Consider the following 18,590-nt stretch of genomic DNA (forward strand, 5'->3'; position numbering starts at 1 on the left):
TAGGTAATAAGAAGATTTAGTGTCAGGAACTGTCCGGTGGTATGACAGTTTAGAACATCTTTTCGTATTTTCTTTGTCTCGACCCAGGACAGTTTCTATCAGGATCTGTCAGGCAATAGGGCAAAATGTGTCCTGTTGTAGTAGAACAGAAATCCTGACAGATTCTGACAGAATTTAAGAGAGGTTAGAAGTGATCGCAACTGTAGTAACCAGATTCTGTACAATGACCCCTGTGGTTCAGACCTAGCATGCGGTCGAATTTATCATCAGAGAAATACAAATGTAATGAAGGCCGTGTGCCATCCCCTTTTTACGAGATTGCAAATTTTAAAAAAAAAATGTCTTAATGATTGTGTTAAATCCTTGAGAAACACTCAGAAATCGATAAAGAACAATACTTTATCAAATAAGTTTTGATCATTTCATTATAAACACAAATGAATATGATGCATGCTTTTTCATATTTTTCATGAGGTAAAATTTGGGTCCCAATCCCACCTTTTATAAATATCTGTATTCCCCAATTATATTTATACTTATTAATAATGAAACGACACTTAAAAATCGTTTATCTAAAATTGCTATTACATGATCATATGATAAAATTTTATCTTGTGAAACATTTGTCTACATTGATTAAACTAGGCTAGGTCATTATTATACAAAGATCAAGTGACTATAGTTAATTTATTTGTACAGTGAATTTTTACGAAATATAGCAATTTCATTCTGATATTTTACTTATTTTACAGTTGGTGTTATTCAACTTTCATTTTATCGTAACATTGGAATACAGACGGAACGAAAACACGTGATACACCGGAAAAGGCACCGTGATGTCATCAAATCATGAAATGAATACGGTGGGTACTATAATCGTTAAGCAGATACATTAAAGGTAAGGTAGGAATATTTTTAACTTGTTAACAATGTGTTAGCTATAATTTGAAGTGATGTCATTTAATGGTTATTATTTCAAGAGATCCTTTTGTGCTACTTTTCTGGCCAGGCTCAGTTGGTACTTCCGGTAGGTAAATACTACACTTTTCCGTAAAAACTTGAACAGTCTTCAACCAAATTTTTACGGAAAATTTTACACCAACCTGGCGGAAGTACCGACAGAGCCTGCTCAGAAATTAAGCATGAAAACGTCTACTCTTATCAAGCTCAATAAGAGAACGTTGAACGGCGAACGTGTTTATATATTCATTTCGACAAGAGGAGCAATGCGTGAGTATTGAGATTTTTTTTATGCTGCATGATGTTCCAAAGTATCCGTTATTATTTCCCAAAAAAAATTATTATTTTAGGTTTCTTAAGTAATCATAATCTAAGATTTGAAAATATGCAAAAAATGCTCCATCAAGCATATTTTTATAAAATATATTTATATTTTAATGTTTTTTAAATACGTATACAAAAAGGAAATCAATTGTAATTGCCATTGTGTAGGTTTTTCCCGGCAATGGTGAAAGTATCAAGATATCAAGAAGGTAAATAGTGAACGTGGTATTCGTCCGTCTGTTCGTCCGCTTATAATTTTTTTCTGTTTTCTATGCAACTACTTTATACAACCACTCAATATTTCTCCGGTAATGATTCAATTTTAGACAGATACCACATCAATTTCCGATTGATGACTGTTCATATATTTTGACCACATGGTTACTGGAGTGGGGAGAACGGGAGGTAATTGTTAGAAAGCTTTGCTCAAAGTTTTCTAGGTTTAACCTTAACATGTCAGATACCATGGAGTGCAGTGCGACTTTGTTTAATTGTTTGCTTCCGTTATTACAAAATTTCAACGAGAAAATGGACCGTGATAAACCTTTAGAATTTGGGATTATGTTGAAAAAAGGGTTCCTTGAAAATTGTTATATGACGGGAGTGGGACGGACATATTAAGTAGCTGTCTCTGTAAGAATCATGCATAATATGAAAAATGTGATACACCCCAAAAAAGGCTACATATTTCTTTTTTTGTATTTAATTAGTTTTATGGGTCTATACCAAGAAACGTGTAATTATTCATTCTTAGGAGATAATCAACATTGAAAATTTAATAGATTCTTTTGTATGCGAGTGTCATTTACAGAATGAGTTATCTCCCTTAATTTTGAAATCTACAGTGCAATTTTTATCTTCTAAGAACATGGGTCATATGAAAAATTGAATGTTAATTTCTGTTTACTATGGCAATTCAAACAAAATATCAAAAATAAAAATATGTACATATAGGTTTTTTTACCCATGAATCACATTTTGCATGATTCTTAGCTGGAGAGCTGCTTAAACAGTTACCGTAGCCCTGTAAACTTTATAGGACGGGAGATGAACTTACGCTTACTGATCTGAAAATTGGGGGGATACTAAACCTCACTGAAGCTCTGAAAATTTGATATGATTGGAGAGTCGGGCATACACTGACGGACGCACTGAAATTTTGATATGATGGGAGGGGTGGGCATACTTACAATTACTGAAGCTCTCAAAATTTGATATGATGGGAGGGGTGGGCATACACTTACTGAAGCTCTGAAAACTTGCTATGATGGGAGGGTGGGCATACTTACAATTGCTGAAGCACTGAAAATTTGATATGACGGGAGGGGTGGGCATACACTTACTGAAGCTCTGAAAACTTGATATGACGGGAAGGGGAATGGGGAATAATTAATTCTCACAGATAGTCACTGAGGATCCGAACGTTGATATTCATGGCTTGTGCAACTATTCCAAACAACCAAGAGGTTACTATCCACTCGAAATATCAGTGCCTTTTATTTAAATTTCAATTACAATTTTTACTGAAATTAACAAGAGATGAACTTCGTGTAATTTTTATCAATTTTATCGATGAAGTAGACAAGTACACATGCACTTGACTTTAATAGACACATGTAGATCATTCTTAAAAGTGTAAAAAAAAATCATCTACATAATCTCACAACAATTATACTACATGTTTACCAAGACTTCAAATCAAGTGCATTTCATTGAGTGGTTAAAATCCTGTTTAAAAAAGATAGGGTTATCCCATATTTTGATAGAATATTTTCGCTTTAAATATAAATCAAGTAAGATTTATTTTGAACATTTAAAAACTCCCAGAAAAAGTTCACGTATATACCTTTTACTCGTCTCTAGAAGATAGGGGAGTATAACCGCATATTCCATTCTTTTATCGAAATTTATAACATCTTATACACGTGTAGCCTATTATTACAATATTTTAGTCGTAATTTTTTTAAAGAAAAAACATGTGAATATAAGATCGATGACAACCAAATTGAACATCAAAACAGCAGTTTTCCACACAATACAAATCAGTGAGTGAGTTATTTGGGGAGCTGTTTCGTAATCTGTAATCTAGATGCTAATCAAAATCCAAATTCTGAATTGAAGAAAGTCAATAAAAGGAGATCTATTTCTAACGACAAGACATTTTACGAATGCCATGTTAAAATCACGCATACAAAAATTATCAAAATGGTTCCGTCGTCCTTTTGAAATTCCCTAGTCCCTTAAAATGGCTCCGTCGTGCTTTTCAAATACTGTCGTCTCTTGAAATAGTTCCATCGTCTGTTTGATCCTATTTAAGCATTTTGAACTAGGCCTTGTAATACATGTGTAGTACATGTAGTGGTAAATTTAAATAACATAGGTACATGTATTGACATAATTTTAAACCTTCCGGTGTAAGGTTTCAGTAACTAAAATAGAAAAAAACGGACGCGAGTTTGAAATGCGATTAAGGTGGAAAATGAGGGGAGTAGTTCTGCGTATGAAATATGGGAAAATATAGTTTCACGAGTACAAAAGTTTGTTTGTATATGGAAGGAGACGGTTAGTACAAATTTTAATTCTATTTTTGTTAGGAATTGTATGCGCGTGTATGCATATCTAATGAATTAATAACAGTAGAGAACATATTAGGTTTCACGAATACATTTCCAGAACCCGTTTGGCCATTGGCGGATCCAAGGGGTTGTTCCGGTTTTTAATTTAACATTCCCTCCTATTCGTTGATTCTTTTTATTCTTCGGGCTAAAAACTACCAATAATTGCCTAGAACCCCATTTTATGGACAACATTGTCACATGGTAAAAATTTTGTTTACACTTTAGCAAACAGAGGGACTGACAATATGGAGTACAGCTGTATTTATCGTCGGAGAAATCGCTGGTTCTGGGGTTTTAGCATTACCAAAGGCCGTTGACAACACAGGTACTTCTTTATAATGATGTTTATCAGTATGTTAATTTCATTTATTTGCTGAATTTTAGTGTATTCAGTCGTGTTAGAATGAAACAACTCAGGTTTCTTACGTCGTTAAATATGACAAATGAATTTAAAAATATTTATTTACTTAGTCATTACTATAGTCGGCGTCACATAAATAACATACTGTTAAAATTTGAATAAAAATATTTTCTACGACTTTATTGACACCTACCGTCGTTTAAATTGTCTTAAATGACTTGCTCATTCGTTTAGCCAAACGGCTTCTCCCTAAACATTGAATCGTTAAATTCCGGTCAGATTTTAATTCTAGGTGGCAATATTTACATTGTAAAAAGTCGGCCATGTTTACAGTGATCGGGTTGCTAGGAGATGTTGTTTACGTTTAAATGGTTTGTCCAAAAACCGAAGAACCCAGAATGCAATTCGGCGTTATTTCGGATATCTCGGATTTATTTTACGCGAACAACGTATAATACCGAGAAGTTGATCAAGCAGACGATTGTCACCGGAGTTCGACGGGAACTTACGCACTTCGTTTGTAAACAAATCGTCCCGTAAAAACCAACATGGCGGATATTAGTATGGGATTTTCCCGTAAGGATTTGTTACGCATGATTTAAGCTAATAAGCGACTTGTTTTTGAGAAGCTGTTTGGCTAAACGAATGAGCAAGTCATTTAAGACAATTTAAACGACGGTTGGTGTCAATAAAGTCGTAGAAAATATTTTTATTCAAATTTTAACAGTATGTTATTTATGTGACGCCGAGTATACAGACGTTTTATGGTCGTCATCGTAAACTCGTGGATCGCTATGGTGTATCTATATGCACCATGAAATTTGATCACCGTGTCAGAGTTTTCCTTTCCTCTTTCGTCTACCCCGGACGACACATTTTATGGGCAACCAGGCGGGTTTTTCTAGAAATCAGGGGATGCTTACTCTTCCGGTCGTTTACCTGATCCATGCTCCTAGTTTAAGTGGAGTCCGAATTACTCTTTTAAGTTTGTTTGTATATGTTATTTTGGTAATTTCATATTTTTGTTGTGTGTGTTTGTTTTCCCTGTCTAGCCTTTATCCGTGAAATATATATTCTTTTCATTTTCCGCTCGAATCTTGGTTCCCTTGATTACTCTGAGATATTAGTATCATTAAAAAAAACAACATGGAGATCCTTTTTCCGGCGAGCCGCGCAGTATAGAATTAATTAAGAAATTAACTAGTTTTTTAAGTGTGAGTCTCTGTGTGAATCAGGCAGTGGCTAAAACATGGTATAAAACTCACCATTGAAAGCTCAATTAGACTATTTCTAGAATTTTCAGAATCAAGGAAAAAAGACAAAGATTTCCCATATCACGTTAGTAATTGTGTCAAAAACCTCATCTTTTTTCTAACATTGAAATGAAGTAATTATGAGCAAATCCAGTGATGCAGAGACGAAAAAATGGCCTTTTCAAATGGAGAGAGCATCCTTTGGGGAAATTATATTGTCATATCAGTTGGTTTTAAACATGCTTATTTCTGATTTTTCCTATTTTGCCTGATTCTTACAAAAACTTGCATTTTAAAGACTTTCACGTTCGTTCCGAGGCAAAATTTCGGTATGAAATAGGCCAAGTTACATTGAAATCGCTGTCAAGAACTTTCAGTTAGCTGGTCTTACATTTTACATATAAAGGACGTCGATGACGCTCCGTCCATAAAAACAACATCTAAATTTCTTATTTTTTTAAGTAGGTACATGTATGTCAATGAGACAAATTTTAGAAATAGTAGTACAAAAATATCGAACAAGTACCTGTTTACTTCTACGTATGTCCCTTTCGTCTTGTAGGATGGATTGGTCTCGTTCTGATCGTCATCTGCGCTGTCGCATCTGCTTACACTGGTGCCATCCTTGGAAGAGCTTGGCTCATTGTACAGAACAGGAATCCCCAGTACCAGTCACACGTTGTCGATCCTTATCCAATCATCGGCGAGGAAGCTTTTGGAAAGTTTGGCAGGTATATAAGACCTAGACAAAGTAGGGACAAAGTGGAATGCGTTTTCAAGTACATGTAGAAGTATCTCTTTTTCCATAACATGATAACTTTTGTAAATCATTTTTGTCCATTTTGTCTATTGTGCATTTTCAAGTATGTACGTACAACCAATTTTTAATTCCACGCATTTGCAAAATACCCCCTTCCTTTTCCATTCATTCTGAACTCGACTTAAAACATTACCAACTTCAATTAAGTTTGATTTCGACAGTTTTTCACTATATATACTATATAGTAAATAATTCAACTGGAAACAATGAGTAAGAAAAGCAGTCCTTTTCATTGTTCCACGTTAATTTGCTATGTATACATGTACATGCCTTCAATGTGGTACCTGGTGATGTGGAGAACAATTTATCGTGCAGTGCGTTTTGTACTTTGTCTATCCCGGACTTGACTTTTTATGAGCAACTCGGCGGGTGTTTCTAGAAAAGTAGAGGATGCTTACACTGCGAGTGCACCTGGTCCATGCTCCTAGTTTTTAGTGGAGTCCGAGTTGCTCATTTACTTTTGTTTCTTTGTATGTATTATTTAAGTTACTTGATGTTCTTTGTATTTGTCCATGGATTACATTCTTTTGATGTCCGCTAGAATTTTGGTTTCCTTTACTACTTTTTTGTAATGTAGCAAAAACATTGTCTACTATACATGACAAATATGTTGTCGTACCAGCAGACAAAGCCCAAAACAATATTGTTTTTGTCTGCAAAACGTTTTACATCCAATGTTTATTATCAGAGGTAGACGTAGAAAATAATAGCAGTGATAAGACCTATACTGCTACCACACTCTCCAAAGAAGAGATTGTGGAAAACCATAAATCTGTGTTATCCTCTTTTGGTCTCTCTACCAAGGAGATGTTTGTGATTTACCGTCTATGTACTGGATCCCTAAACTCCACAAGAATCCATACAAACAACGTTTCATAGCTGGATCTGCAAAATGTACCACCAAACCTCTTTCAAAACTTTTAACTTCTATAATGACAACTGTCAAAGAGGGTCTGCAGTCCTACCACAACGCTTGCTACTCCCTTAGTGGTATTAATTCAATGTGGATCCTGAAAAATTCGAAAGATCTTTTGGAGACAATCAGTTCAAGACTGTTATCTGAATATAATAGCATTAAAACCTATGATTTTTCAACACTGTATACTTCTATTCCCCATACTCAGTTTAAATCCCGACTTAAAACATTATACATCGTTGTTTTTCCAAAAAAGATGGTACACCTAGACACAAATATATAGTTCCAAATATACAGAGGAAGATGTTTACAAAATGCTGGAATTTTTAACCGACAACATATTTGTCCAGTGTGGTGAACGTGTTTTTCAACAAATGGTCGGCATTCCAATGGGAACAAATTGTGCTCCGTTACTTGCTGACCTATTCCAACACTCTAATGAGGCTGACTTTATAGCTGATCTGATCCGAAAGAAAGAATATCGTTTGGCTAGATCCTTTAATCTCAGTTTCCGTTATATAGATGACGTATTATCTTTAAACAATTCTAATTTCGGGGATTTGATACATCGCATCTACCCCAAAGATCTTGATATAAAGGATACTACAGACATTGTGACGTCAGTCTCATATCTTGACACGTACACTAAGAAATCGATGGTAAAGGAAACTTACTGACCAAACTTTACGACAAACGTGATGACTTTTCATTCAGAATTGTCAACCGTCCTTTCATCTGTGGCAACATCCCTTTGGCTCCTGCGTATGGAGTGTTCATACCACAACTCATACGTTATGCCAGAGCTTGCCGAAACTACGCAGACTTTTTGTATCGCGCTAGAATTCTAACAAATAGGCTTCTGGAACAGGGTTATACAAGATTGAAATCATCACTACAAAAGTTTTATGGTCGTAATCATAAACTCGTGGGTCGTTACGGTGTGTCCATCTGCTCCATTCAACGGGTCATAGTTTTCCTTTCCTCCTCTGTATACCCGGGACTTGACTTTTTATGAGCAACTCGGCGGATGTTTCTAGAAAAGCAGAGGACGCTTACCCTACCGGTGCACCTGGTCCATGCTCCCAGTTTTTAGTGGAGTCCGAGTTTCTCATTTTCTTTTGTTACTTTGTATGTATGATTTTAGTTACTTTATGTTCTTAGTTGTGTTCCCTTGATTACTCTTTAAAAAGATTAAACCTGTGGACGATTGTGTTGGTTGATTTTGATATGTTTCGAAATAAGCATTCTAAGAATTGTAAATAAAATGTTATATACTTTTTGTACTTCTGTATCTGAGTCTTAAAAACTGTTAATACAAGTACAAACTACGTACAGTTTTACATAATTATTGATATACAAGTGAATGGATATGGTGAGCATGCCAAAAAGACAACAACCCTACAGGGATGGAGACTATTCAAAAGGAAAACACACATGTGTCATTTTTTATATATTCGTTCCTGTACATTTTCTTTTGATTTGTAGGTATTTGGTATCATTCTCTATCAATTTCACACTCTTTGGTGTGTCAGTAGTGTTTCTGATCTTAGCCGCTGAGAACATTGAAGATATGGTCAAAAATGCAACAAAAGATATATCATTCTGTTACTGGATTATCATACTAGCTGCCGTCCTTGTTCCATTTGTATGTCTGGGGACACCAAAAGATTTCTGGTAATCATACTGTATATTATATTTATATTCATATGTTGTGATCACGAGTGCCGAAGAACGCCTAGATTTAACAAATGTGTGGAATTTGTTCCGCGCACGAGTTAAATCTACATGCGTTATTAGCACAAGTGATCATATTTCGGTTTTTCACGATAATAACCAATTGATGATCCTATATATTATATAGATTCAGATTTTCTCTATTATTCAGTCCTATTTTCAACATGATTTTTAAGTTTTGTGACCGGCGGATTGATATTCGTGTTGAGACGTTTTGGCGGGAAAAAGTCCGGAAGTGAAATTACCAAATTTATTTTACAGTGTGAATTAGATAAAAGGTTTACACCGGTAACATTTATATAATAATTATGTTTAGTTAATCGGAAGACAGTTACTAAGGGCGATATCAGAGATTGTACCAATCTCCTCTGCAGACCTATAACCACTGCCTGTTTTACTACGTACACCACTAGTTTATAGGCTTTGCTATAAGCTATAAAGGATGTGAAAAAAGTTTTCAAGACATGATACATAGCACTACTCATTATAAATCCGCAGAGTGCATTCCGTATACTTCTCTTATTTGCATAAAGGACGGGTTCAGAACTGAGTGCGACAGAGTTACAATGCTGGACATATGTACATGTATACCCTCTGTGCAGGAGATTGGTTGGTTTACCTTAAGTTTTACTAGTTCAACTTGCAGTTTGTTCGACAAGTCAGGTACTATGTATTAGTATAAACCATGCACTGATTGGATTTTGATGTACCATTTGACTGTACAAGCTCTTCCACTGTTCTGAATAAGCATTTCATGGTTTACGATATATTTCCCCGTTAGTGTCGATCTCATTTACATTTTACACTTCTGCAATAATCTGTATGCAAATAAGTAACACACAACGCACATGCTCAAACCTTATGAAAATCTTCACATCATGCATAGCATAGCTTTAAAGCTAGCGAAGAAGTAGGTAGTTGAAAAAACGATTTTCCGAGAAAATTGCTGTAGGTTTTAGGTTCTAGATACATTCCTGGAATAAATCTTCTCTGCAGAGGTACTTGTATATTCGATATGCCGGTATTTTTCTGGTATGATGTGTATGTAAAATGTCCATCGTTTTCCTATTGTTCTATTCGACACAGAGCATACATGTATATACTCGTCAATTTGGTGTATTGATATCAGATTTAAAACTATATATGCAATGCAGTGTAGAATGTAAACGTTGACACCTTCTCATGATAAAATATTTTTTTCAGGCCGATTGCTGTGGGAGCAACATGTGCTACTGGCGTAGCCTGCGTACTACTTCTAATCAGAATTGTATATGAGGAACACGAAGGAGAAAACCTAGAGCCGGTAGTCCACTCCAAACAAAAGTTCTTTTCATTTTTCACGGCATTTGGTACCATAGTCTTCGCCTTTGGTGGACATCCTGCTTTCCCTACTTTCCAAGCAGACATGAGAAATAAAGCGGACTTCAAATGGGCTGTAATGTTAGGTTACTTAAGTAGGTCTCTTTTGATTACTCTGAACTATTAAACATTTGTTTTTGTTTGTTTTTGTTTTTGTTTTTTTTTTCTTCTTCTATTCTCTATTTTTTTCTCCGTTAATTGTTAGATGTTCATGTAAGTACCAGTACAAATTAAATTCGGACACTGCACATGGTTAAGTGATTCATGGGAGGCACAAAACAATCGATGTTTATTCGGTTTACACGGGCTTTACTAACATACAAATGAAGCTATAGTCCTTCCTGTGTTAAAATCTGTTTTGCAAAAAACCATACATTCATCTCCCACTGAAATCAACCAAATCAAACAAATTCAAGAACGGCAACTCTTGCAAAATGTCAATTTCATATACAATTTCTATATTTTTTATCTCCTAAGTCAAAACAAAATGACAACCTAAGACTGGTTTTTGGGGTTCTGTTAAAATTAATTTGGTCGGTTTTTGACATGCATGAATCTCCCCCGTCATATTTTTTTTTATAAAGAATGGTACTTTTAAAAGCTTTTAGCTATTGAATCTATCAATTTGAGATTTTATCAAGAACTTTGCCTCTTCCTTTTAATTCAAACTTGAGCACAGTATAACCCGCTCTCATTTGGATCAAATGGTTGCTCTCAATTTGAACACTTAGTGTTTTGTTCCATAAACAACATCAGATCAATCTTAAATTTGAACCTTATGAATGTCCTTACAATTTCTTTCTCCTTCCATAAACACTGTCAGATTGCCATAATGAGTATAATGAATAACACGCATTTACTGTTTTCAGTTGTTATGGTGATGTACTTACCAACATCTGCAGCTGGTTACTTTGTATACGGCAAATCAGTCGATGACAATATTCTTAAAACGGTGAATACCAGTGCCATCAAGTATGTGGTACAGATTCTGATTACCCTTCATCTGTTGTTTGGATTCGTCATTGTCATAAACCCATTCTGTCAGGAAATAGAATCAAAATTCGGTGTTCCTCAACGTAAGATTAATATATTCTTGTAAAGTTCTTCTTAACAAAAAAATCGTCAAATTAAAATAGAAATACAGTATTTAATGCATTAATGCTTGACATATAATGGCACATGAACATGCGCACATCGGATGGAGGCTCCTTTTTATTTTGTCTTTTTTTCAATTGACCCTCGCGTGAAATTCAAATGCCAGTTTAATATTATTATCCTCTCATAATATATAAGAGCAAAATCTTGAGAAAAATAAAATAAACATGTAAGATTTATACAAAGATCGACAACTCCAGTTGCTTTGTTCCATACTTTTAACGATGAACATACGAGTGAAATAGACCCTTTGTGTTAACTGTGGGATAGTCGATGAGCATGCATGCGTAGAGCATGCTCAATATACACTTCCGCGAGGAAAATTGTTTTGTTCTACCCAAACCCTTACTTCGCGGAAGTGTATATTGAGCATGCTCATCAAATTACAACAATAGGGTCTATACCAGCCAGAAATAGGCGTCTGACAAGCCTTACCTTAAATCATAGAGCCCCACCATATAATTACAATTACTTTTCAAGACTATAAATGTACCGAAAAAATCGATAGAACACGTACTTTTGACAATTATTATTGAGATGTCGAGGTCGCGGCACAAAAAAAAACATCAATTTTCATACATATATATATATATATATATATATATATATATATATATATACACAAGCTATATTCTTAAGTTTTATTGTTATTCTTTTTAACTGCCAAGATCCCCTGATGTTACATGTAGTTCAGAATATTCCCACTCCATTTTTCCCGACAGACGGTTTTGAGGTGAAAGAGCAAAATATGGGGAAAATTCTCTTTTTTACGAATGATTGGGAAAACGGTACACTTATACCTTAGTCTGTAGACAAGCAACTGCTTGAAGGCTGGTCATTTTAGCGCCGAATGCTTATATTCCTTTTCTTCGACTTAACAAGGTTCGACTGTATTTCTATACTGATTAATAAATCTGTTATTCATATCAGAATTATTTACTTACGCTACCGACTTTTTTCTCTATTGATATGACACCGTAACACCGGCGTAAGGAAAAGCGTGAATCCGGCGTAACGAAACCGAAAGTTAGAGGTTAGACACGGTGAATTTTGTGTGTAACACAGACAGTTTGAAGATTTATATTATATTATATTTATAAGTGTACTGTTAACTACCTTATTTATTTCCAGATTTCACATGGAAACGATGTGTCGCCAGACCTCTTATGGTAGTCTGTGTCTTATTTGTAGCAGAAACAATACCTAGATTTGGCGCCATTTTGTCATTAGTGGGTGGTTCTACAACCACATTGCTAGCGTATATTTGTCCCTCAGTATTTTACCTAAAGCTTTGCAGAAAACCTCCTGATGACCTTGCTTCTTTCGTGAGGGATGATTTTGTAGAAGACGAAACTATAAGTGTTCAAAAATATACCGAGGCTATGTAAGTTTGAATAAGATTATTTTGTATCTCCCCTAGAGACTGAAATGGCATTTTCTAGCAAAAAATCTATAATCTCCTATTCTAAAGAAGTTTAAAAAGTATATACAAAAACACAATTAGTTTGGTTTGTAAGTCTCGTCACGTAGCCCTGTGAATTTACGAAAATGGGATACCAACACTAGAAATATTTCATAGAGAAAGATTGTATACTGTTAAAAAAATTATGCGTACATGCGATAGTAAAAGTATTACTTTTAATTATTTTTAAACAAAAATGAAGAAGGTTAATCTGAAAGAGAACGAATTTTTAAGTTAGAGTGTCCCCTGTCGATGACAACCAAATTCTAGTAGATTGGGATTGCATATGTTCACGTCTAAATTCGTTTATTTATTTTATTCGGAAGTAATCAATCATTTTGGCTGCATTTAATCCATAAATCCCGGAAAGTTCCACTTGGTGTAACTTCCTATCAAACTGATGTCAATCTCTCAGTGCATCTAAGGGTATATCTTAAATTCGTGATTATTACCGTTATTAGGACGTCTTCCTCTATTTTAAGTATCGGAACTATTAACAAGTTCATTTCGGTAGAACATTCTGATTTTTGTACCCAGAAGTAGCAAATACCAGTCGATGTTTGGTTTCGAAAACTATTGACCAAACTTTACGACAAACGTGATGACTTTTCATTCAGAATTGTCAACTTTCCTTTCATCATTGGCTACATCCCTTCAGCACCTGCGTATGGAGTATTCATATCAAAACTCATACGTTATGCCAGAACTTGCCGAAACTGCGCAGTTTTTTTTGTATCGCGCTAGAATTCAAACAAATAGGGTTCTAGAGCAGGTTTATGTTGCTACAATATTGAAGTCATCACAACAAAAGTTTTATGGTCGTCATCATGAACTCATGGGTCGTTACGGTGTATCCATCTGCGCCATGCAAAAATTATTTGTTCAACGGGTCATAGTTTTTCTTTCCTCTTTCGTCTACTCCGGACTGACTTTTTATGAGCAACTCGGCGGGTGTTTCTAGAAAAGCAGAGGACGCTTACCCTACCGGTGCACCTGGTCCATGCTCCCAGTTTTTGGTGTAGTGCGAGTTGCTCGTTTGCTTTTGTTACTTTGTATGTATGATTTTAGTTACTTTATGTTCTTTGTTGTGTGTGTCTGTTTTCCATGTCTGGTCTTTGTCCCAGGGTTACATTCTTTTGATTACCGCTATAATCTTGGTTCCCTTGATTACTCTTTTCAATAGTAGAAATTCCTAATAAAAATCAATCGCGAAAAAGGCTTACAATCCCTATTAAAATGTGTACAGTAGCTGCTTATGTCTGATGTATTTTTTACACTTTATCTTTGAGGTTTATACACGCTTTTTAACGTCAATTATATTTATTTCAACATAAAGCGTAGTTTTTGCTTGCACGATCAAATTAACCTATAATTCGCACACCAAGCGATATTTCTCTCATTTTTTTTCAGAGAGGTTCCGATGTGGGAGAGAATTTTGAATTATGAAATCATATTCATAGGACTTATAGCAGGAATAGCATCTACCGCTTCAGCAATAAAAGACATTGCCGATCCTCATAGTTTTACCGTCCCGTGTTACGTCGATCCTGGCAATCAATAGTTGTAGAGTAACAAAGGGGAAATTTCGGACTTAGTTGTGTCAAGTTTTCAGTAATTGAATTTAAAGCAGTCTTTCAGTTGTAATGTTCGGGTGTGTGTATTTAGCTCTCTGTGATAATATCTAATGGTGCAATATATTGTTTATACAATGAAGCTCAAGTATACTGTTTTAGATAAAATATCGAACTTTAAAGTTTTCAATTTCATGATATCAGAAGATTTCATTTTTGTACATAATCTGATCAAATATTTTTTTTAAATGTGAGTAATTCAGATTGTTAAAAAAAGACACAAGTTTATTTTGTATTATTTTGTTGGAAATTACTGGTAATATTAGTGAATGACGTTGGTTGACGAGAAAAAGACAAACGTTGAGTTGCGTGACTTCAAGGACATTTGATAAAAGCATTTAATCTAACACAGTTTGCGGCTGTCATTGGTTCGCATATTCCTGTCAAAAAAAAGTTGTGATTAAAAAATAACACGTTGAAAAAAGATGTTATAATTTCGTTTGTGATATTAAATGAACAGAACATACATTGTACAAGGTAAACTTATAAATGTAAAAAAATGATAAATAAGCTTTTATAATGAAGAAGGGGCAGTGACATATCTACCAATTGAAAACAAAACAAAATTGTCTTACAGTCAGTCAATATAAAATATGAAATTTTAATTCATGTTAAAAGAAGTTAATATATAACTTAGTCATGCATAATTCAAAAAAGCTGTCATAGTGTTATAAAAAGGTATAATGAGCTATCCGCCCGTGATTGTTGTTCAAAACTTTATCCATTGGATGTGGGTAACTTGTATGGATGGCTGTGGACTTATCCAGTGGATAACTTGTATGGATGGCTGTTGACTTGTCCAGTGGATAACTTCCGCCCAGCGGATAAATCTTATGAACAAAAGGGCCCTGGGTAGCAATCATTGGCGGTTAACTCATTTTACCCTGATCTTTGTATGCATTAGTGTCTGAGTCTACATGTATAAATTAAACATGACATATATTAGAATAAAAACCATGCTTCATACGAGTATATTGTATTTAGGCCCTTTATCAATATTATAAAAAAAACGAGAAAGCACCAGAGTATTATATTTCCGACCTTGAAGATTGCTACAACAGGTAATCGACCATCTAAGTATACAGGTAACACCTGTCAAAACCGTACCCTCTGTGAACTTTTTAGGTGAGTCCGAATTGCTTATTTGCTTTTGTTACTTTGTATACACGATTTTAGTTACTTTATGTTCTTTGTTGTGTATGACTGTTTTCCATGTCTGGTCTTTGTCCCTGGATTACATTCTTTTGATTGCCGCTATAACCTTGGTTTCCTTGATTACTCCTCAGCACTGGATCGGTTTAGAGAGGAATTCGGTTGTCCAAGATTCAAAGTACATTTGTATTGATTTAACGGGACTTTCAAAAGTGTCTGGTTTAGAAAGACTTCTAGAGTTTTCAAGGTTCTGTTTAACAGAGTTCACTGTATATTGTAAATGTTTGTATTTCAGATTCTTTCTGATATTGCGGCAAAACATTTTTAGTATAAATTTCATCTGAATTTCCTTTTAACAATGAAGAAATGGATAACAGTTATCTTACCAGGATGACCTGTAGGTGGTTGAGTGGCAATATGACCTATAGACCAAGCACACAACGGATCTCCAAGCTCTTCTCCGTTTGATCTCCCGTCTTGGTCAGAGTCTGTCAGACATAACTCCTTTGTCCACTTAAATCCAGCAAGATGTTCAAATGCCTATGGAGGATTCATTTCATGTTATGAAACTAACACAAATTGACTGTTTACTGACTTAATAATCTTACAAAAACTCGAAGTATATGTACAACGACCAAGGATTACCTAATTCAATTAAATGGAAAATTAACGATTCGAAACTTGTTCACGTTATGCTTAATGAACGTTATATCATAATGGAGTATAATTGACAACGGCGTAATGCGTTCGCTTACAAGTGGAACGGGTAGATCGGATGGCTATGGACCGCTACTCGCTCTTGTCGGGTTCTAAGTGTCAAAAGACGAAAACAACTGCAAATTAATACTTCTGCTCATTCATTTAATTGCTCATCAAAATATCATTGCGTATAATGTATGTGTTGTTTCATTTCTATATTATTGAATAGAAAACAACTAACTTCTATGTTGCCTTTTTACCACAGGCCCTTGGGACTAGGATTTTTTTATTACAAAAATATTATTAAATCATTTTGTTTCCATATTTGAGTTATTATATGTATTCTCAGGCATGTCCGCTTGCTATTTATTGCTGTTTATACTATGCCCATGTTAGAGAAGGAAATAGACGAAAAACTGGGCGTAGTATAAACCGCATGAAATAGCAAGCAGATATGTCTGAGAAAACATATAATAACTCAAATATGGAAACAAAATGATTTAATGATATTTTTGTAATAAAAAAAATCCTGGTCCCAAGGGCCTACGCCTCTTACAAAAACTGGTACAATGTATGAATATGATGTTCGTGCTAATTGCATAAGGTAGGTTGAAAATGGAGGAGCAAAAATATGACATAATCCCAATATTAAAAAGAAAGTATAAGCACAGAGTCTCAGCGACACAAAAACTAAAAAAAAAATACTTTTGCATAATATTGAATTCCTAACTTCTGGGGTAACACCCACAAGAGTCTTGCATGTAGTTAAGATTACATGACATATAAAAACATTTAGTTTGAATTCTCAGACATAAGTTTTTTTTTCAATCTGTAGTACTGGAGCCCGATAATATTTATTTTCTTTCATAGTTTTGCAAGTTTCACGAGAAAGGTGAATATCGAATTTTCCGTCTAAAGAGACAAGAAATTTCCTATTTTTAGACAGAGCACGTACCACTGGCCTGATACGTCTCAATTAGCTGTTAAATGTTTAAACATTTAATCGGAAAACTAACTCGAAGTGAGGATAAGAATCAAACACCCGCTTTAATCATGCAGGACTGGGAAATCTCAGGCACTCTTGGGTAAGATATACATTAAATAGTTCTCTAACTCGATGCAGCTTCGTTAGAGAACGATTAAATCTTACCTGCGGGTGTCTTTCCCTATCTTACACTGGTATCTTGTCAGTAACCAAATTCGTGAGTTGGTAAAATTGTCTAGAAAAGCAGAGGACGCTTACCCTATCGGTGCACCTGGTCCATGCTCCCAGTTTTAGTGGAGTCCGAGTTGCCCATTTACTTTTGTTATTTTGTATGTATCATGTTGGTTATTTTATGTTTTGTGTTGTGATTGTTTGTTTTCCTTGTCTGTTTTTGTCCCTGAATTACATTCTTTTGATTTCGGCTAGAATCTTGGTTCCCTTGGTTACTCTTGTAATACTCTTTCTATCGTATTAATAAGAACGACAGCTAGGTACCATGTAGGAAGCAGTTGATACAGATGTGTCGGGGCGCGTGTTTGACACGACTATGTGTACTTTATTGGCGTTCATCGCTGTATTGTTTTTATTTTATTTTATTATCTTTTTTTTTACTTTACCTTTCCAAATGGGTTTCGAGGACCTGAACCCTGTGGTTGGTTGTGTCCAACTCCGTTCCAAATTGTCCCTGTCTGTCCTGGGCAAGGATTGGGTATCCTGTTTCCGTTTGGAATTCTGTCACGGAAGTTAGGAAATCCGAAAACAACGCTAAATAATGCAACAAATGTCATTCCCTTCAACATTTTTCTTCGTACATCGCATATTTTATGTTCCACTTGTGTTTTCTAGAAATTCAATCAAAATGTTCTCAAAATGTTCAGTGATAAAGATTTGGTTAGATAGTGCAAAGAAATGACGAAAATCCTAGCGATATTTTTATCAAGGTTCGAGATTACACAACATGGTCCGTGCTTTAAAATTTGACCCACTCCACTTCAAGATCATTTACATGTAGCTCACATATTTTTGTTGGGATTTCCGTATTTATTTTCTTTAGTTTCGTTTCGCAAAAATGACATTATGTAGCAGTCCGCCTAAGAATCATGCAAAATTAGTATTACGTGATCAAGTACCAGTACGTAACATATAAAATTCAGACACTGC

The 18,590-nt window shown here is 35.0% G+C and overlaps 2 protein-coding genes across 2 annotated transcripts; one reads left to right on the plus strand and one right to left on the minus strand.

Moving 5' to 3' along the window:
• The first annotated feature begins 625 nt into the window (after positions 1-625).
• Positions 626-15,559, plus strand: LOC148613313 (uncharacterized). The gene is made up of 9 exons (XM_088586646.1): positions 626-650; positions 753-863; positions 4,128-4,227; positions 6,079-6,247; positions 8,738-8,926; positions 10,190-10,440; positions 11,215-11,421; positions 12,632-12,884; positions 14,373-15,559. The coding sequence occupies exons 2-9, from the start codon at positions 837-839 to the stop codon at positions 14,521-14,523; spliced, it is 1,347 nt and encodes a 448-aa protein (XP_088442772.1). The 5' UTR covers positions 626-650; positions 753-836; the 3' UTR covers positions 14,524-15,559.
• LOC148613314 (temptin-like) lies at positions 14,818-18,433 on the minus strand. Its single transcript, XM_088586648.1, has 3 exons — positions 18,047-18,433; positions 16,132-16,285; positions 14,818-14,973 (listed from the first exon to the last, which is right to left on the minus strand). The coding sequence occupies exons 1-3, from the start codon at positions 18,227-18,229 to the stop codon at positions 14,909-14,911; spliced, it is 402 nt and encodes a 133-aa protein (XP_088442774.1). The 5' UTR covers positions 18,230-18,433; the 3' UTR covers positions 14,818-14,908.
• Positions 18,434-18,590: the final 157 nt, after the last annotated feature.

Source organism: Perna viridis, chromosome 6, assembly GCF_037379345.1.
Source record: "Perna viridis isolate PV_CMFRI_1.1 ecotype Kerala chromosome 6, ASM3737934v1, whole genome shotgun sequence".
NCBI classification, from domain to species: domain Eukaryota; kingdom Metazoa; phylum Mollusca; class Bivalvia; order Mytilida; family Mytilidae; genus Perna; species Perna viridis.